Source organism: Myotis lucifugus, unplaced genomic scaffold, assembly GCF_000147115.1.
Source record: "Myotis lucifugus unplaced genomic scaffold, Myoluc2.0 scaffold_12, whole genome shotgun sequence".
Taxonomy (NCBI): domain Eukaryota; kingdom Metazoa; phylum Chordata; class Mammalia; order Chiroptera; family Vespertilionidae; genus Myotis; species Myotis lucifugus.
In genome coordinates this window covers 9496996-9518808 of record NW_005871060.1, presented here as the reverse complement: position 1 = coordinate 9518808, position 21813 = coordinate 9496996, and the positions used below count along the sequence as shown (strand labels likewise).

Here is a 21813-nt window from a genome sequence, read left to right as displayed (position 1 = left end):
CATCAATGAGAGAGAAACATCGATCAGCTGCCTTCTGCACGCCCCCTACTGGGGATGTGCCCGCAACCAAGGTACATGCCCTTGACTGGAATCGAACCTGGGACCCTTGAGTCTGCAGGCCTATGCTCTATCCACTGAGCCAAACCGGTTAGGTCCAGCTGTTTTTATTTAAGAAAAAAGAGAGATTCTGATGTGCCATCTAGACAAGTGGTCAGTTAATACAAATAATGGAAATGAAGAGGGAAAGTTATTATGGGGCCATGATGAGTAAAATGAATGTCAGTGCTTAGGAGATGGGGGATTAAGGCTGAAGATGTGAATTTCGTAGTCATCCACATAAACTCAACAGTCTTCATACTTAGCATTTTGAATATTATAGCTGTAAAGAGATGACTGTAAGCTAATTTTATATATCTTTCATCGTGCTTTAAGTACCTATTCTGTGCCAAGATTTCGCTTAGATGATTTATGTGTGTGTGGCTTCTACACCCATTACAGCTACTCCTACAAATACAGTTAACCTTCACCAATGCAGGGTTAGGGACACATGTGTGCATGTTCTCCTAAAGTCTCTCCCTTCTTAGAGCACTACTTCTATGGCCTCAGGTAACCTTAATTGTCTTCTTATAGGCCCTATCTCCAAATACAGTCTCATTGGGGGTAAGTAGGGCTTTGACCTGTGAATTTTGTACGGACAGAATTCAGTGCATAACACTGGGCTTTTAAAAACGTATGACACACCTGACTGGCATAGTTCAGTGGTTAAGCATCGACCTATGAACCAGCAGGTCCCAGTTCCCGGTCAGTTCCGGGTTGCAAGCTCAATCCCCAGTATGGGCCATGCAGGAGGCAGCTGATCAATGGCTCTCTCTCATGTCATCCATTATGTTTCTATCTCTCCCTTCCTCTTTGAAATCAATAAAAATATTACAAAATATGTATCACAGTTTATAAAAAGAAAAATGTATCACAATTTGGTAAGTGTACGAGTGAAAACTAATTAGTAAAGAGCCTACAGTGGATGCTACTTAGGTGGTCTCTAGGATAGAAATTATTATTACAGAATTGATGTTTTTGTCTTGGAAATCTTTAATGGCTAGCACAGCTAAAAGTAAAGAATGATTCTAAAATCCATGGGAAAAATTTTACTGGGGTGTGTTTTCTTAATTTGTATAGATAATTTTTTATGTTTTTCGTTTATGTTTTAACATTGATTCTCTTTGAGAATTTATTACTTGCAGTGACAATAGATTACCACTGTTTAGTTTAATGTCTAGCAGATGTTTTATTTATATAGTTTAAAACCTAGCAAGTATTTTATTTATATAATCTCTTGATCCCAGCACCAGCCCTAATGTGATATAGGCCCCTTATTTCTTAGCAGATTTTCACTGATTCTCACTTTTTCAACTGGTACTTCACTATAGCCCTTAGCTGCCTCAGGTATCCAGGAATCCAGTGATACCCAGAGACGAAGCCTCAGCACTCCTACCTGATAATACAATTGCCCAAATGCATGTGTGGCGGTAAGCTCCCTAGAGACTGACAGGCTTTGGAACAGTCTCTCCAGTCACTTGCATTCACTTCTAAACGTCTTTGAAATCTCATCTACTTCTGTCTTCTCTGCTGTTTTTGTTGCCCTTGGGTGCTTATGCTTTTTGAACATTATTTTATTGTCATTATGATGGAATCTTGGGAAGAACATGTGATCACTCCTTTAAATGGACATTCTCCTTTGCCTCCCCCTCCCCCATACTTGATTTTAAATGGAACAGAATTTTATAATAGCTGTGCAAACAATATGTGAGAATAAAGTGCTGTGAGTTTTAGTTTATGAGCGTTTGATAATTTAAACAGCAACTGTTTTTCTGAAGAAAAGCACCCTGATAGTAGGGCCATTTTAATGAGTACTGTGTCTAATTGTAAAGAAATCTAATTTAATAAGCTGACTTGTGCTTGAGTCTTGAGTTCTGCTTTTTTCATTATCTGAGGAATTCACTCAGAAAGTTTGAGTCAAGCTTGTCTTTTATCCATACTGCATATCATGGTGACACTTGCATTGCTTGCAATCAGCTGAGTGGTTTTTACCTTGCAGATGTTGGCTAGTTATAATACTAGTTACGTCATCACTCTTTGGATAGGATGAGCTCCATGGGAAGTACATGACATTTTTCCTCCCCTAAGTTAATTCCTTCTTACTGAGAAGTTCCTTTTCTTTTGAAATTATTCAACCTTCACAAATTTCTGTGTCTATGAAAAACAATCATATTAAATTCCAAGTTTAAGCTCTTTCATTTTCAGTTTGTGCCTTTTAGGCATTTTATAAGCAATAACAAGTATATAAACGATTCTTTTCTTCTGGATAAAAATCTAAATGTAGAAAAGAATTAAAAGGTTGCCACTGGCATATCTGCCCACGGTGCCAATCATTCAGATTGTGAAACTTGCACTGGAATGAGTTGCAGATGTGGTGCCAGGAAGCCCAGGTGTCCACATGTGACTCCATACATTCTGATGACATTCCAGTTGGTTCTGCTTCCTTCAGATCCACGTGACAGGAAAAACCTTACTTGTGTTTATGATACTCTGTGATCTCTAAGATTGTATATCCTGATAACTAGATGACCTTTTCTGTACAGAGCACATATATTAATCTTTTTTTTTTTCCTTTGATGCTATGAGATAGTTATAAGTAATGAGTGGGATTATGCAAATTCTGAATGAGAAGCCTTGGCTAAGCAAAATTCTGCATTAGAGCTGGTCTTGAAGTATGTGTGCATGTGTGCGTGTGTGCATGTAAATTTGTTGAAGTCTTTCATCTACTGTCCTCTATTCAGTTCTCTTTATTCTTGACAGATTATACCTTTACAATTATTTTATTGTCATTTTAGTGAGTCATTAGGAGAAAAGTAGATAAACTTATCTTTAGCTGTAACTTCTCTGACTTTTTTTTCCCTATACTTGATTTTAAAGCCAACAGAATTTCTTTTAAGAGGTTTATTGAGATATAATTTATACATCATAAAATTGACCCATAAAGTATATGATTTAGTGATTCTTAGTGTATTCACAGAGTGCAATTATCACCACATCTGGTTTTAGAACATTTTTATCATTTCAAACTGGAAGTGTATTAGCAGACACTCCCCATTCCTTCCTCAACCTCCCTGCTGCCCCTCCACTTTCCCCAGCCCTAGGCAGTCTGTCTATATAGATTGCCTATTATGGACATTTCCTATAAATGAATCACACACCATGTGGGTTTTCTTGTGACTGGCTTTCTTTCACTTAGTATAAGTTACAAGGTCCATTCTTGTTGGAACATAGATCAGCACTTCCTTCCTTTTTATGGCTGGTTAATATCCCCTTGCATGACTGTACCACACTTTTGTTATCCATTCATTCATTGATAGACTTTGGGCCTTTTTCACCTTTTGGCTATTATGAATAATGCTGTTATGAACACGCATTTACATGGTCTTATATGGGCATAACCTTTTGACTAGCTGTGCTGTTATGAACACTTATCTACAAATTCTTATGTGGGTATGTGCTTTCAATTCTCTTGAGTAACTGCCTAGGAGTGGATTTGCTGGGTCAAATGATAACTTTATGTTTAACATTTAAGGAACAATTTTCCCAAGTAATTGAACTATTATACATTCCTATCAGTAATGAATGAGAGTTTTAATTTCTCTACATCCCGCCAACACCTGTTGTTATCTGTATTTTTTATTTTAGGCAATAGAATTTTGTAGTAGCAGGAAGATTATGGGCCTGCAGAGGAGGAAGGGAGAGGAGACTAAGCCCCTTCAAGGCCAAGCGATAAGGTCTGTTAGAGATTTTTGGAATTAATTGTTATGAACTGAGTGAAATCCTCAGTAAATTCTGCATTTTTCACTCATGCTTTTATGTGAGGAATATCTTATTTGGATTGAGCTGGAAGAGAGCACAGCCAACAAATGAATTATTTAAAAAATATATGCAACTTGTGCTCTCTTCGGCAGCACATATACTAAAATGGGAAAGATACAGAGAAGATTAACATGAACCCTGTGCAAGGATGACATGCAAATTTGTGAAGCATTCCATATTTTTTTTAAAAAAGGTATCCAACTTGTATTTATAGAAGGTCAATTCACTTAAAAGAAATATTGAAAATTTGCTTAAAGAATATCAAATTGAAAGTATGTCAAATGATTAGCTTGCTAGTCACCCATAAATCTGTCCTAATTCCATTCAGCTGCATTGTAAACACCTACTTTTCTGAACCCGTGGACATACTCAATTTTTGCATTGAGTCCATAAATAAATTTGAAGACTTAAGGGAGAAAGAAGAGACCTTCAAAATAGACTTAAATAACTCTGGGCTTAACTCTGGGCTTCATGGTTTAACTCAAAGGACACCAACTCAGTCCACTTACAGCTTGAGCAGTGTCAGCTGAATCTCAAGGGAAGGATAAATGGTGATATGTTTTCCCTATTAACTACTTAGTAAGTAGTGTGTCACTCCTCCCCCCACACACACACACACACACTTAATATAGCACTAGATTCATAGGGAAAGCCAAGAAGCTAAGTTTTATTTAGCTGGGATAGTGCCTTATTGTTCAAGATTAGCATGTTATATATTCTGAGGCTCCCCTTTCTGTGTGCTGTGGTGGTTTTTCCTGTTCTCCTGTGTACTGGCATCCCATATAAACACCTTCTTCACCTGTTAAATGCTTGTCTAACAGCTAACCTAGATTTGATCTTCCAGTTTGGAAATTTAGATAGACTATTTTATATGTTTCTTATATTTTTATCTGTGCCACCTGTTTCCCCTGACAAGCATGCAGCACTCAGTAAATGCCCTCAGAACAGATTAGCTGACCTACTATTTACGTATCATCAGGTGTTAGTTTTTGTTATAGGACTGAAATGTAAAGCCTCACTAATTCTCTGTTCGGCCTGCAGGCCTTTGCCTACATCAGTGATGGCGAACCTTTTGAGCTCGGCGTGACAGCATTTTGAAAAACCCTAACTTAACTCTGGTGCCGTGTCATGTATAGAAATTTTTTGATATTTGCAACCATAGTAAAACAAAGATTTATATTTTTGATATTTATTTTATATATTTAAATGCCATTTAACAAAGAAAAATCAAAAAATTGAGTTTGTGTGTCACCTCTGACACGCGTGTCATAGGTTCGCCATCACTGGCCTACATGTTACTTTGAGGAAATACTAATTGTGTGGGTCAGCATGTAGGTTCATTCTGGGAGCAGGAGTTAAGTGTGGATCCTGGCTAATTTAGCAATACACACACTTCTGCATCTTACAGAATCTAATCAGAATGGTAAGATTGGTAGTTTCATTAATAGTGTCTAAGAATAGACTAATTAATTTTTATTAGTCACTTTATCATCTTGCCCTTTGAGAAATTTGTGTGGGGCCTCTGAGAAAGAACTTTGTCATGGGCAAGGGTTACGAGAGAGCTATAAAAACATAGCCTCTCGCTTTACATGGAAAAGTACAAATTCCATTAGTTATAAGACGTGATTATGAAGCTTCTCGTCACTCGAAAGTAGTGATTCTACTTCTGGAGAATGAAATGCAGAGGCGGTTTGTGATTGCTTTTCCCATTCTTCTGCGAGTGCATATTTAGAAAGAATGTAATTCACGTTTTTTATTCTCACTATTTTTAGAAAACATTTTGTGCCCGACATTCTTGTAGGCTCTTATTAAAATGTTGTTCCCCACACACACATATCCCAGGACCTAAGAAGCTATAATGTATGAGGGTTCCTACCCACTACTATTTATCAATTTTGCTTGTCGATTCAGAAAACATTTTAAAAATATTGACATGTATGAAACAGCTAATTCTGTTAGAGTACGTTGATAACAACTCCTGTGCTCTGAGGTCGGACTGCCCGGATTTGAACGGCAGTTGAGCTCTGTGGTGTGTGGACATGGACAAGTTTTCATCTCTGTTTCAGTCTAGTTGTCTCTACGTGGGATTAGATTCCTGTTGCTGCTTTACAACAAACTTAGTGACTTAAAACAGCAAACATACGTTTATTATCTCATAGTGGGGTGTGAAGGCTCAGCTAGTTTCTCTATTCAGCTCTCACAAGAATAAAATCAAGGTGTATGTTGGCCTGAGTTCTTACCCGACCAGACTCACTCAGGTCGTTAGCAGTCTTCAGTGCCATGTGGTTGTAGGACTGAGGTCCCTGTGTCCTTGCTGGCGTCTCCTCAGTTTCTAGGAGCTGTCCACATCCTTGAGCTTATGCCCTCTCTTTATCTCCAAAGTCAGCAACAGCTCATTGTTCAGTCTAATCAATTAGCAAGTTTTCATAAATCCTTTTGTGAAGCTTAATGAGGAAATAAAAAGCTACTTCAATAAATCTGGCGCCATGAGGCTAAGTATTTTGCTTGTTTTAATGGCTGACCTTCTCATGACTTTGAGATATATTGTGGTAGAGATTAGCATTCAGTTTGTTTTTTTTCTCCTTGAGGCTAAAATTGTAAGTACAGTATAACTTCATGGCCAGTGAAAAGTCAAAGCACGTGACAAGCACTGGGATAAATGTCCAGGTTAGAGTTAGGTGTCACCCCTCATGTGATCTGGGTCCAGCATTACTGGTTATGCTTATCATCCTTTTTAACGAGAGCAAATACTTGTCACCTGGTTCACTGGTTGCTGCTTATTCTGGAACAAAAGTTTTTATGGTACAGTCTTCTTTAAGTGCTAATTTTCTCTGTGTACTGTGTAGATGCTGCTAGTTGAGTGTTTGTGTCTTTGCTTGAGAAATGGGTCAAATTTAGCCAAGAATGAATGAAAACTTTCAAGAAAACTTGAATAATTTGAAGTGGCACTTTTCCCTAAAAGAGAAAGTTTGTTCTTGTCCTAGGAAAAGGTTGATGTTAAGGAAAATGATGACTATTTCAGTTATTAACCATTATTCCATCTGCAAAGTTTTCTTAAACTTTCCAGACCCATGAATTAATACATTCTAATTTTGATTCCAATTCATAGAAATAACTTCAGGTTTCAAGTAGTTAAAATATTTTAAACAGCTTCAGAGATACATGTACTTCCATTTCTGAGGCCCTTCTGTGGAATTTCATTGCTGAGTATCCCTACTCTCCTACCATCAAATAACCCTTTTCTTATCATTTAAATAACTCTCTTTAATCCAACTCCAACTTAACACTTTGAACCAGCTAGTTCTTTAAATAGATTAAATTATTCTACATTTCTTTCAGATATATTCGAGATATAGGAGTCTCTTAATTCCTATGCTATTTTGTCTTACTGTGTCTTAAAAGTGTGTCATAAGTGTGTATCAGTCTATTAAAGCTATCTTTTTTTTCAATCCTCACCTGAGGATATTTTTTTCCATTGATTTTTTAGAGAGAATGGTAGGGAGGGATAGGCAGAAAGAAAAAGAAACATTGCTGTGTGAGAGACACATGGATTGGTTGCCTCTCACACATGCCCCTACTGAGCAAACCTGTAACTCAGGTAGCTGCCCTTGACCAAGAATCGAACCCACAACTCTTTGGTGCATGGGCCGATGCTCTTACCACTTAGTTTTGGCCAGGGCTAAAACTATTTCTTAACCACTTTTTATATACAAGGAATTTATTGAGGGGCTTTAAGAGACATTTAAAACTGAAGCTCCAACTCTGAGCTCACATTTGCCAGTTTGTGGATTTTTACTTTTTAACTTAAACTGCCTATAAACATCAGACGCATTCTCAGTGAGGCCTTCCTGAAAATCTTATTTCAGGAAGTCCTGAAATCTTACTCCCAGCTCCCCTAGCCCTGTTACTATATTTATTGTTTAACATCTCACCCACTAGACTCTAAGCTCCATGAAGGAAGAGGTTGGTTTGCTTGCTGCTGCATCACAAATGCCTAGAATTTTGCCTAGCATAGAATAAACCACTCAATAAAGACCTCTTGAATGATTGTTTCATACATGTATTTTACATAGATAAAACAACTTACATATGTAGAACAAACAAGACATATTTAAACTTTATCCAGAATCTGCACATGTCTTAACATCTCACTGCTATCGACCTGGTCCAGGGCCAGCTGGCTTTTACTTTTCGGGACTGTCACAATAGTCCCCTACCTAGTGTCCCTGCTTCCGACTTTGCCCCTTAGAGCCTAGATTCAGCACAGCAGCCGGAGTGGCCCCTAAAGTAACATCCCCCCACAGCTCAAAACCCTCACTCAGGGTGGCAGTAGGGAGTGGGGGGGAGGCCATAGCTTAAAATAAGACTGTGTTGCCAGCCCTAGTCCTCCCCACACTGTCTCCTGACTTTATTTCCTACCACTCTCCCACCTATACCACGTGGCCCCAGCCCCAAGGCCCCCTCAGGGCCCCCTTTTCATTGCTTAGAATGCACTTCCCTCTTCCCTTCAGCTCTCTACTTAGTGGTCCCCATATTAGAGAGGCCTTCCCTGACCCCTGACTGTGTTTCATGAAATAACATTCCCCACCCCTGCATAACTCGGCTTTATTTCCCCTTACCCTGCTTTATATTTCTTCATAGCACTTATGTTACTGATCGTTTGATTGTCTCTCCCCTTGATTTGAATATGTTTCATAAAAGCATGATGTTTCTTTTGTTCAGTGCTGTATCTTCAGCGTTGTCAGACACATAGAAAACACCTGGAAATATTATAGATAGTGTGCAATAAGTATATATCATGAATTAATGTGTATTCATAGAAGCACTGCTAATTCTTTTTTATAATGTGAAAACTCGAGGGAGCCATTGTAATTACCAATATAAATGCAAGAACATGAGTGAATAGGTAGTATTTATTATATTTAGGTATCAGCAAATCAAAAGATAATGAAAGTAATAATAAAGTAATTATTATGAACTGTGTTTCTCACAAACATGAAAAGGCATCTGCTTATTAGGCACATTTGCACCCAGACTCCCAGACTCAGTGCTTTGCTGGGCATTCTCCTACATTTTCCTACAGGCTTCTCCAAAGGAGTCGAGCCGTGGTGATTCTCTCGTGTAGGAAGTCTTGCTGTAATGGTGCTATTTACCACATATTTCTGGAAGGCAGTGCAAACTGCAGATTCTCAGTATGTTAGCACATAATTAATCAGTATGAAAAGAAGTGAGAAGAAATATGCTAATAAAGAAAGGCCTTTACTGCACTGTCAGTATGTTTAAAGAAAGATTCAGGAGGTCCATTGTGACTATTGAAGGTTCGCATGTGGTATGTAAAACCACTGAAGTAGAGGACACTCAAGATTCTCGCCCAGTGAGTGAATCAGTGAATCCATCTTCCATCAGAGGAAATGGAAGTTTGGGGGCATAGAATGAGATGAAGATAAGACATGTTTTCCTCAATTACTTTTGTTTTTTTGAGAACATGTTTAGTGATTCTTCCATTCATGCCATAAAGGATTTAATATTATTTTAATAAGCTTGAGAGTCTCTGAATATATCTGTTTCCATTCCCATTATTTGTCCATTTTATTTCCTTGGGAAAATTATTTATTGCATTTCAAAATTGGAAGTAAGTGATGAAAATGCTCCTTTTTTAAGTATGCTATTGTCATAAATTCATAACTATTTGAGAATTTATTTTATTTGACGAGGTGTCTTCACATGCAAGGGTTTGAAATTTCATTTCAGACAGAGGCCAGCGGCCCATTCATTTCCAGGGCTGTTGGAATTCTATTGCTTGTACCTGTAAATGTACACTTTTATATTTTTTTAACTTTATATATTTAAATATTTACAGGTGTTTAATCTTAACTTTTATTGTTCCTATTCTCTATATACATATAGAGGTTAATTTGTTCTTTGCAAAGCAGTATTATTTATCTGTAAACTTGTAGTTTCATACAATAACCCAACAATTTCACTCTTCAATGTATACCCCAAGGTGCACTCTGTACATGTACACCAGGAGTTATGTACAGAAATGATCCTTGCAGCACTGTCCCCAGGAAATATTTGAAACAACCCAAATAACCTTTAAGAGGGGAGTGGATAAACTGTGGTAAAGGCAGAATGGAATATTACACAACGAATGAATATTGTAAAATGTACTACAGCCTCTTGTAATAACGCGAATGAAGCTTAGTAATAAATTGCTTCCAGCAATAACTTTTTATAAAGACAACTCAAACATAAATATACAGTCACAATGGAAGCAGGAAAATGATGAGCAAGGAAGTCGGGATGGTGTAAACCGCAGTTGTAAACAGAGAAAACACACCCATGAAAACATCGAGGCTCACTTTGGATTAATCACTGTAAAAAAAAAAAAAAGCAAAATAGAATTACATTTTCTCTTCATAGTTATTTATTGCTCTAATATACAGATATGAGAAATGGTTAGTCTTTAATTAGTTTTTAATAACCTCCAAATGTAATTATTTCCCTTTCTTACTTCTGGTCAAGTAAATCTTGACTCTGCTAGTCAAGATCTTTATGCAGTGGGGAAGAATGCCATCATAAGCAACATACTACATGGATTATCCAAGTATTTGAATATGATTTATTTCATTTTTAAAAGTAACTTAATATGAAAAGCCTCTAATATCAAGAAATCTATTTCACCCTAAAAATTAGTTTATTGGATCACATTGTTTGTGGTCAGTAAGAAATAATAATTCTGATTATAAATAGAATGTTTTCCAAAACAGTTCTAACAAAGATGGAAATCTACACGTTTCTGGCATTGCTGTTTAGTAGCATCACTTGTCCTAACATTCATAAAGGTGAAATGGGCTCGTATTAAAGGCATTTCATTTCAGCCTCAGTGTGGTCATAAAACCACACCTCAATGGAGGTAAAGTAAAAGGAGCTATTAATACTTACTTATAGCATTTAGTATGTGTCAGTCACTCTTTTAAGTACAAGTATTTCATTTAATCCCCATCACAACCCTATAAGATAGTTAATATTCCCATTTAAAAATAAGGAAACAATTTAGTAAAGTCTAAGGTCACATAGGTACAGCAGTCTAGTCTCCCCATATTCAAGGAGGATACATACAACCCCCCCCCCCCCCAGTGGATGCCTGAAACCTGCAGATAGTAGCTAACCCCTATACATACGATGTTTTTTCCTATACATTTATACCTATGGTAAATTTATAAATTAGGCACAGTAAGATATTAACAACAGTAATAACAAATAATAAAATAGACCAATCATGCTATACTGTAATAAAAATTATGTGAATTTGCGCTCTCTCTCTCTCTCTCTCTCTCTCTCTCTCTCTCTTTCTCTTTCTCTCTCTCTCCAGTAATTTTTATATTTTCAGTCCAGACTTATTTCTGTGTAATTTTTCCTTTCTTTCAGTAAATGGCTCAGTGTTACTCATTACAGGGGGTCGGTCCCCCGCTAAAGTCTCCGTGTAGGCTCAATGCTTTCTGGTGCAGCACTGTTGTTGTTGTCCATTGGAACTTGTTTTCTGTTCACGTGTTCTACCCTGAAGCCATCTAATGCTTTCCCACCTTAACTAAGCACTTATGTACTGTGGCCATAACTTTTGGAGTTTGAGGTGCAAGGGAAAACTAGCATGAATTCCTTTTTACTTCTTCACAATTTCAGGAATACAAGGTTTGTTCTTACTATAGTAGATCATAGGAACCTCAGATATGATTTTTCTTAAGTCAAGAACTTTCATCTTTTCACTTAAAGGAACCCATTTCATGCAGTGAATAAAGCTCTTGGTTTTCAGCATGTCTTGAATAAGTTAGGAATTCTTTAACATTTCAAAAAGTTAAATGCTTAAGGAGCATAGGAAAAGCAAAAGTGAGTGCCCTTTTTTGTTTTGTTGTGTTAATCCTCACCCAAGGATTCTGTTGATTATAGGGAGAGTAGAAGAGAGAGGGAAGGACAGAGAGAAACACATGTGAGAAAAACACATCGAGATTGGTTGCCTCCTGCAAGAGCCCCTACCAGGGCCCTGGCTGGGGAGGAGCCTGCAGCCAAGGTACATGCCCTTGACTGGAATCGAAACCAAAACCAGAATTTTGGTCCGCAGGCTGACACTCTATCCATTGAGCCAAACCGGCTAGGGCCAAAAGTGCCCTTTTTGATGGCCTATCTCAATCTTTAGGAATCTTTTTTCTGAATAAAGTGTTAGAATTTAAGTATCTGTGTATTTTTGTTATTGTCGCAGTGAAATATGCCTGAGTACATTTTTCTTTTTCTTTTCAGATGACACAAATGATGCTCAGGAGAATAGCTTAAGAGCCTTAATAAAAGAGCTGCCAGACACGCACTACTGCCTCCTCAAGTACCTCTGCCAGTTCTTGACAAAGGTAGCCAAGCACCACGTGCAGAACCGCATGAATGTCCACAATCTCGCCACTGTGTTTGGGCCCAATTGCTTTCAGTAAGTCAGCGGAGTTTTGCTTTAAATATTACCACATACCCCTTTTCTTTTAGCATTGCCTGAAATGACTGGGATGTAGATGCCTCCTATTTCAAACCAGAAAGTCAACCAATTGTGTTGGAGAAGTTCCATCTTGCTATTGGGCATTTTAGCCTCATTTTTTGTCCCAATTTTTAAGAAAGCAGGTAATACCCTCTATGAAACCATCATTTGTAATATTTCAAACAACCTTATTTAAAATTCTGAAAATAAGCTTTACTTTCACTAAAAAAGGGCATTAAAAAATTTAATCTGAAACATTGATTAGCAGAAAGGAAAGGAAAACGATGTAGGGCATAATTTCTTTAATAGTGATAAAGTTCAAAACATTGCTAATGGATGGAAAATTACAAGCGGAATATGTCAGTGACAGAAAAATGTAACCTCAGCTACATTTATTTATTTTCTAGGAATAAACTAGACTAGAAATAAACTAGTTTCTGTGGTGGGTGCTACATCACTAGCCACAAGAATTTTTGTAAAGCTTTATTTTTTATTTTCCCTGTTATTCCTGAAAGCTCTTTAAAGTATGAAACATGATCTTGCAATCCAGGGACTTTGCTTTTCACTCTCCTATTAATCCCTGCTGATATAAAACACATTCCTTCTAGTTATAAGGAGAGAGAAAGAGAGAAAACACTCCTCACACTTTAAAGGGTCTCAGAAATTCTCAGGAAGTTTTTTGTTTTTTCCTTAGTAGTGTATCTGCTTATCCACTCCATTAGTCTGCAGACCCATTCAGCTGCCCAGAACTAGTAATTTTACAGCGGGAGAACCACTGTCTAAATATAAACTCTGGCTTAGATCATAGAGGCTGAAGGCTTCAGGACCTTTGCAGCCTACTAGAGGGAGAAGTTCTGCCTTAATAATGATCCCCTTTGTAACCTTAGATATTTAAATTTTAAATAACAGCATTTCATAGGATATGTTAGCGTCTCATAAATAAATGTCTCAAACACAGGCTCCACTAATTCTTATCTTACTCAGGAGCTCTATGGTAGTAAAAAAGCTGTATTTCCTTGTATATTTATCTGCAGAGTAAACTTTGGTAACTTGCATCTAAGAAATAAAGGTAAGTAGAAAATATTACTCATCAATTTTGAAACCCTAGGTTCTAGAAGAGGTGAAAGCAAATTGCAAATAGAATGCTTATTTAATAACACACAGATGCATATCTCATTGCTGGCTTACTGGATTGGGCTTGATCTGGAATTTCTGACAACCTGCTTCAATTAGTCAAAATATCAAATAAGTGATGAGTTTTTATTATAGAGTCTACTAATGATTATAGCTTAACAATTTTTTATTGTGATAAAATATACATAACAGGTCTGGTGGGTGTGCTCAGTGGTTAGAATGTCAGCTCTTGCACCAAAGCATTGTGGGTTAGATTCACAGTCAAGGGCACATCCCTGGGTTGCAGGTTCGATCCCCAGCCCTGGTCAGGGTGCATGTGGGAGGCAACCAATCAATGTGTCTCTTTCACATCAATGTTTCTCTCTCTTCCCTCACTCCCTTCCACTCTCTTTATTATTATTTTTTTTTTAGAACCTTCCACTCTCTTTAAAAATCAGTGGAAAAAATATCCTCGGATGAGGATTAAAACACATACACACATATGTATATAACAAAATTTACCATTTTAACCATTTTTAAATAAACAGTTCAGTGGCACTAAGTATATTTCTATTGCTCTGATCTATTAATTGGTATGTATTTCTAAACTTATGGATGTAGACGTCACTACCAGGTCCTTTTCTCATTGAAATAGGCTATAATAATTGTAACATATAGTGTTTATTGAGCACTTAGAAAGTACTGTACTGTCTCATTTATCTAATTGATTCTAAAGAGGTAGAAATGGTTATTTTTTTTTTGAAGTTCCTCTTAACTACATCAGGGAAAAGTAGACACTTCAACTCTAGTGACCACAATTAGTCTGTATACAGTATGTTATAAAAATGGTCAGTGGAAAGCTGCTATTCAAGGACAACTCTCACCATGAACCACTAAAAGACAAACAAAGGCAATACTTTTCTTAATAACTAATGTGAATACACTGTATAGTCAATAGATGAGGAAGATTTATTTCTAATAGATATGGGAACATCCTCATGAAATAATTTTTAAAAGAATATAAAATTTTAGATACAAAATAATGTCTATAAAATATATAACCATATAAATGAAAAGAAATACACAAACAATATATGATTGTTTGGTGTTCTGGATGCCGGGCTTCTGGGTGACTTCTTTTTTAAAAAATATATTTTTATATTTAAATTTATTTATTTTAAAAAATTTTTATTTGATTTCTGAGAGAGAGTGAGTGGTAGAAATATCAATGTTGAGAGAGAATCATTGATCAGCTACCTCCTGCACAGCCTCTCCCCATTGGGGACCGAGCCAACAACCTGGGCATGTGCCTGACTGAGAATTGAACCATGACTTCCTGGTTCATAGGTTGACACTCAACCACTGAACCACACCGGCTGGGCTCTAGGTGGCTCTTAATTATGAGGGTTTCAACATGTTTATCTATTTACAGGTTTATTAAATTTAGATGATTGGGTAATATTATTTTAAAATATTCAAACAGAGAGTTATATAGAATAAAAATAAAGTATCTTCCATTAGTTCCTCCCATTGTAACCTCCTCCCTAGAAATAAAATCAGTAACCAGTAGGTATATATCCTTCCATCCCTCTTTCTGAACACAGCAATAATCTATTTTTAAATATAAATTAGATCCTGGTGCATAGGTTGTGAAGCTTGATTGTTTTTATGGTAGAACTTGAACTCTTAATATAATTTATACTTCATTCTTTTTAAAGTATTGAATAGTGTGAAATTTGCTGTAGTTTATCTATTTAACTATTGATGAGCACTGAGGTTGTTGTCATGACCCCTGAGTCCACAGGCTGAAGCTCTATCCACTGAGCCAAACTGGCCAGGGCCAGGGAGAACACTTTATAAAGTATATGATTGTCTAACCACTATGCTGTAAACCTGAAACCAATACAAAATAATATTAAAAGTAAACTGTTATTGAAAAACAAAACAAAAACAATTTAACCATCAATTAAAAAATGGTTAAAGACAAAACAAAACAGTTGCAGTGAACCTCGAGTGTGACTCTATGTACACATGCAACTGTTTCTTTAGAATGATGTCCTAGAAGTGGACCTGTGCCACTGAGTTTACACTTTTTATAATATACTATGGCAATAATATAATGATGTTTTTATAGTATAAAATAATAATATAATGATGTTTTATAGCATAATATTTTCATAGTATACTGTGGCATAGTAATAAGTATTTTTCTATGAAAAATTCATCAAACTTTAGACTGTAAACTGTATATTTTCTATATCATTATTTCTAAAGAATTTTGTAATATCCCAGTTTCTTTTGTGTGTGTGTATTTTTTTGTTGTTGTTAATCCTCACCCGAGGATATTTTCCCCATTGATTTTTAGGGAGAGTGGAAGAGAGAGGGAAACACAGAGAAAAACATCAATGTGAGAAAAACACATTGATTGGTTGCCTCCTGCATGAGCTCTAACCAGGTCCACGGCCAGGGCCAGAGAGGAGCCTGTAACCGAGGTATGTGCCCTTGACCAGAATTGAACCCAGGACCCGTTGGTTCAATGCTCTGTCCACTGAGCTAAACCGACTAAGGCCGTAATATCCCAGTTTCTAAGATAACTAAAAATTCTGATAAAGGATATTATTATTATTTTAAGATGAACATTTTGTTTCCTTTTTTAAATATATTGATTTTAGAGAGGAGGGGAGAGGGAGAGAGAGATAGAAACATCAATGGTGAGAGAGAATCACTGATTGGCTGCTTCCTGCATGCCCCCTACAGGGGATCGAGCCGCAACCTGGGCATGTGCCTTTGACCGGAATCGAACTAGGGACATTTCACAGGCCAATGCTCTATCCACTGAGCCAAACCGGCTAGGGCTAAAGGATATTATTATTCTTAGAGATTAGCAAGAATTGCTTTCCCAAAGTTTTGATAGCTTTTAAAATGGGTTTCAGTGGTTTGAATATCATGACATAAAAGAAAATTAGCCTAGTCCTTGTTCTGCCATTGGTAGGTTTGACCTTCTGCATTATTTATTTTTCTGTTACATTTTCTATAAAATGGGACTGACAAAGTTTGCTTTGAAGCTAAGCAAGACCATAGAGAAAGTCCTGGTGCATAGTGGACAATCGGTAGAGTGGTGTTGGAATATTTGCGTATATAATTACATTATGGGAAAGATCAAGTCTTACAGATTTGTCCCATCATATCACTTAATGAGGTGGGCTCTTTCGAAACATGAGACTAAAGACAGGACATTCTTCTTACCGCAGTTGTCTTAGTTTTCACTTTCTTCATGCAAAAAAGTACAAGCTCCTTACAGTATTATAAATGCTTCTTAATACCTAAAGAAAAATTTTTTCTTGTCCAATAAAACTTCTAAATACAAACCAACTTCTTCAACTTAGTACTTGTAATAGAAGCATGACTACCTAACATTGCCCTGGAACTGCCTACCTCCCAGACTGATCTGCTGCCAGGAACTGACCCTCCACCTGCCTTGGGAACGCTGGGTCCTTCTTGGCTGCTGCCCTGCAGCTGAGTCAACCAGCCACCTGCCCTGAGTTTCTGGCTTCCCCAGTGACTTTGGACGCCATACTAGGATCTCAATTCCTGACAGGCTGCCAGAGGGGCTAGATATGCAACCTGGGCGGGAGAACAGTTAAATCCCTTTGCTAAAGGTAAACAGGAGTCAGGGGGAACGTAGGCGCATCTCTTCTTTCCCCCACCGGCGGAATCCATCTGCTGAATTCCAGACTGCCGAACCAGGCGTCTGTCACGCAAACTGTTGTGTGTCATTGGGGTTCTTTTTTGAAGTCCCTATTTTGCATCCCTACTTGCCTCCTTCCCTCACCCATGCTGCCCTGTATTCCTACTCCCAAAATAATACACCAGCATCCTGGTCCTTGACTTAGTCTCTGTTTTCTTATCTATCTTCCCTAAGGCAATGTACTCCTGAGGACACAACAGGAGGAAACCTATTTTCTTAAGCTATGCTGAGGCATGTTGTACATTAAGAATTTAAAGTATAATGTTGGCTGTGCGTGATTTTTCTTCTCACACGCTGACTTTGGAAACGAATTTTCTCATAAACAGCAACTCCATGTGTCAACCAATGCTCTGTGGTGCCAAATCAGTGCCCGCAGGAGTCCCCAGTTTGAGGAGCAGTGAAGAAGGAAACTTGATGCAGTGCAAAACAGCTCAGTTATGATGCAGCACGGCTGTGAAAACACGACTGTAGAACAGCTCTGGGGCCAGGCCCCTCTCTGGCTAGACAGCTTTGCTCTGCCCCTTTTGATGGTCTGGTCTGCTCTGCCCAGGGCTGGTCTGCCTTATGCTGCCCTGTGCTGCTCCGCTCTAGTCTGCCCCATTTGCTTCACGCTTCTCTGGCGAGGCATCTTGGGTATTTCAGCTCAATCAGGGAGATTCAGTCTTCATTTGGTAGAAGGGGAAAGTAGGCTTCTGGAGCCAGAGAAAAGCTGGACAGAAGTCCTTGCCTCTGTTCCCTGATTGGTCAGTCTTTATACAAATGAGGACTCCAAATTCTCACAGTGTGGTTGGTCCAAAATGCACTGTCCTGATTGGTCAGAATAGAGCTGCTCTGATTAGCCAGAGCTGTGTAGCTCCAATTGGACAGGAAAGCCTCAAGTCTTATTAGTTGAAATAGGCTTTGTAAGGCTGGCTCAGATGGCAGAAACACTGCAGCAGGCAGTCCGGCTCTGGCTTCTTCATGAAGTGCAGTTTGGCTAGAGGCCCCTCTACAGAAATGGCTGCTGGGGTCTGTTTTTAAACATTTGAGCCCAGTTAGCCACCAGGAGTCCATCTTAGTAGGTGGCTTTTCCCCCCACAGGATGCACAATTGTAAATATTATACTTTCCAATCTCTATATATAAAAGCCTAAGCGATGGACGACCGGTGGTCAGCTATGACGTGCACTGACCACCAGGGGGCAGACGCTCAATGAAGGAGTGCCACTCAGCTGACAGATAGACACCAGATGCCAGGCTCACAGCTGGCAAGTGCAGCTGCGGCAGCACGAGCCTCTCCCGTGGACACTCCCCCTGCACACCCGAGTGGCGGCAGGCTCAGTGGGGCCTGGATGAGCGGGAGTGGTGCAGTGCCCAGCCTGGGCTCGGGCTCCTCCCTGGCCACCTGCCGCTTCATGCACTACTTCGTGCTGTGCGGGATCAACACGCTGGTGGGTAAGGCCAGGCTGCAGTGGCGCAGAGGTCCACTGATCCCTGCAGGCCAGTCCAAGGGACCCTACTGGTGCACAAATCTGTGCACCGGGCCTCTAGTATTATATGACTCCTTCGAATTTGAAATTTCCTTTGACAAAACAGTGTTCAAAGCTGGGATGAATATTAGAAAAACCTAAATATTTGTATGTACTGTTATTTAGAGTTAATTTAAAAATGTGTTTGTTAAATGACATTGGTGAAGAAACCAAAGACTCCCTAATGAATTAGCTCAGTTTTTTTTTTTTTGGTTGTTAATATTCTTGACACTTTGTGTTCAACTCATTGTGCATATTTAGTTTCCATCATGTAAGAACATTAATAACCACATTTTAATATTCAATAATTAAAACAAACTGACTAATTGCTGTGATGGTAAGCCATTTTGATCAAATTCTTCATTTTTTTATTTCTTTGCCTTTAGTCTGTAGCTTTGTAAATTAATCCTGTCCCTTCAAACAAGTATTTCATTGCTAATCAATAAGGTAATCAGTAATATAATAGGTATTTCCAGAGCTTAAAAGAGATAAATAAATTTTTTATCAATTTTTTTTTTGGGTGATAATCCTTCCATGTATGCTTCTATCCAAGATGCTACATTTTTGCCACATAATAAGGTTTGTGGTTTATTTTTGTTAATCCTCACCTGAGGATTTTTTTCCATTAATTTTTTTTATTATGATGAAAAACATATACAATTTTCCATCTTTTTTTTTCAATTATAGTTCACATTCAATATTATTCAGTCTCTATGCGGTCTTCACCTTTGGTCCTTGGATATCAGGGTTCTCTCCTGTGAGTTTTCCATTGATTATTCAGGAAGCCTTTCCATATTTCACTTGTAATTCCAGCTTGTTCCTGGGAGCATTCCATTGATTTTTAAAGACAGTGGAAGGGAGGAGGAGAAACAGAAAAAGAGAAGCATCCATTGGTTCCCTCCTGTGTCAGCCTGCAAGAGAGATACGTGTCCTTGACTGGAATCGAACCCTGGTTCAGTCCACAGGCCAATGCTCTATCCACTGAGCCAAACCAGCCAGGGCTAAAAAAGTTTTTAAAGCTGCTATTGGTCTTCTTCAAATCTTGCAGAAAAATAGCACAGTAAGTTAATCTTACCAAATCACTAATTTATAACCTGTAGTTGCATGATTGATGTGTGTGTGTGTATAATTAGGTATTTGGACAACATTAGATGAGATCAACTAAATTTGTAGACACAAACAGGATGTGTAACCAGATAAACCTATAATGTTGCTGTTACCTTATTTGTTAGCTACTGCTAAGCAGCTTTGTTTAGTTTGTAGCCCAGGATTTCACTTTTGGAAAATGGATCATTTGGATTGAAAAGTGTAGACAACTGACATTTTTTAAAATTAAACCCTGGCCCTAATCTCTCATAGTCATATATTTATAACCTGTTAACAAATCTATTTATAAAATGCAGGTTGTTCATTTAATTTTTTACACAATTGTTTTTATATTGCCATCCTCCATAACATGTGTCTGGCATATTAAAGAACTAGAGTCCCGGTGCATGAATTCGTGCACCAGTGGGGTCCCTCGGCCTGGCCTGCGGAATCAGCCGAAACCGGCTTTCTGACATCCCCTGAGGGGTCCTGGATTGTGACAGAGTGCAGGCCAAGCCGAGGGACCCCACCAGTGAATGATCGGGGCTGGGTAAGGATTGCAGGAGGTTGGCCAGCCAGGGAGGGACCACAGTAGGGCTCCAGGGCGTGTCTGGCCCGTCTGACTCAGTCCCAATTGGCTGGACCCCAGCAGCAAGCTCACCTACAGGTCGGAGCATCTTCCCTCTGGTGGTCAGTGCACGTCATAGCAACTGGTCAACTGTCTGCCCCCTGGTGGTCAGTGTACATCATAGTGAGCAGCTGAGTGGCCTTAGCATATTATTAGCATATTACACTTTGATTGGTTGAACGGTCAACTGGATGAACAGACATTTAGCATATTAGGCTTTTATTATATAGGATGAGTGATTGGAAAGTTTGGCCTTTTCTCTGTTGAAACCTGTGCCAGCCCTTTCCAGTGGTTACTTATCTCCTGCGCTCTGTGTTATCAATCCCCCTGTCACTGGTAACTATGATAATTGATTTTTCAATTGCCCTTTTTTAAAAAAAATGCATATAAGTTTATTTTTATTACAAAAGTAACATGTTTGTTGTAAAAAAAAATTTCAAAACAAAAAGCACAAGAATAAAGATGAAAATGAAAATCATCGCCCTAGCTGGTTTGGCTCAATGGATAGAGCATCAGCCTGTGGACTAAATGGTCCCAGGTTCCATTCCAGTCAAGGGCACATATCAGGTTTGTGGGTTCGATCCCTAGTAGGGGGCCTGCAGGAGACAGCCGATCAATGATTCTTTCTCATCATTGATGTTTCCATCTCTCTTTCTCCCTTCCTCTCTGAAATCAATAAAAATATATTTTAAAAAAATCATCTATGATTCTATTACCTAGATTCAGTTACTGTTCACACTTTAAGTTTCTGTGCTTCCATATTCTTTTCTCTGTGTGATCACATATATATTTATGTTTGATTAAAGATGGAGTAATAAAGTAATACTGCATTATAACCTTGATTTTAAAACTTAATGTCATCTATTATGGCATTTTTCCATGCATATAAGTATAATTCTATGTCATCATTTCTACTGACGGCATAGCATTGTGATCTTTTGATCAATATCCTTTATTTAAGCTATCCCCTACAAATGGCATTTCTTTTTTTTTCTCAGCAGTAAAAATAGATAATATTTATTGAGTGCTCATTAAGTTCTGGGCAGTGTTCTAAGTGCTTTTCATTTCTTTTCTCTATACAAGAAGAAACTGAAGCACAGAAAGTTTAACTTGCTCAAGGTCACATGGCAAGGAAGAGGTTAGGGCCAGAATTCTGAATCCAGACAGCCTGGCTCCTCCGCTCCAAGCTCTTAATCACTGCTCTGTTTCCCTATAAACAGCTTTGCAGTGACTATGCTTGAACATACATTTTTCACTCTTCACTAATTCTTTTCTTTGGATGTACTTTTAGAAGTAGACTT

At 38.2% G+C, this 21813-nt stretch overlaps 1 protein-coding gene and 1 non-coding gene across 5 annotated transcripts in view; both read left to right on the top strand.

The window, feature by feature from the left end:
* The window catches only part of FAM13A (family with sequence similarity 13 member A), a 270864-nt gene that overhangs the window by 49677 nt on the left and 199374 nt on the right, over positions 1 to 21813 (top strand). For 3 of the 4 annotated variants that reach the window (XM_014452073.2, XM_006084613.3, XM_014452072.2), the window contains exon 4: positions 12211 to 12388. The exons of the other annotated variant lie outside the window; for it this stretch is intronic. In XM_014452073.2, the coding sequence (XP_014307559.1) occupies positions 12211 to 12388 (178 nt within the window). The remainder of the gene's footprint in view (positions 1 to 12210; positions 12389 to 21813) is intronic. 4 annotated transcript variants of the gene reach the window in all.
* On the top strand, positions 3992 to 4098 carry LOC111825055. Its single transcript, XR_002828170.1, has one exon. It is a non-coding gene; the product is annotated as a U6 spliceosomal RNA (small nuclear RNA).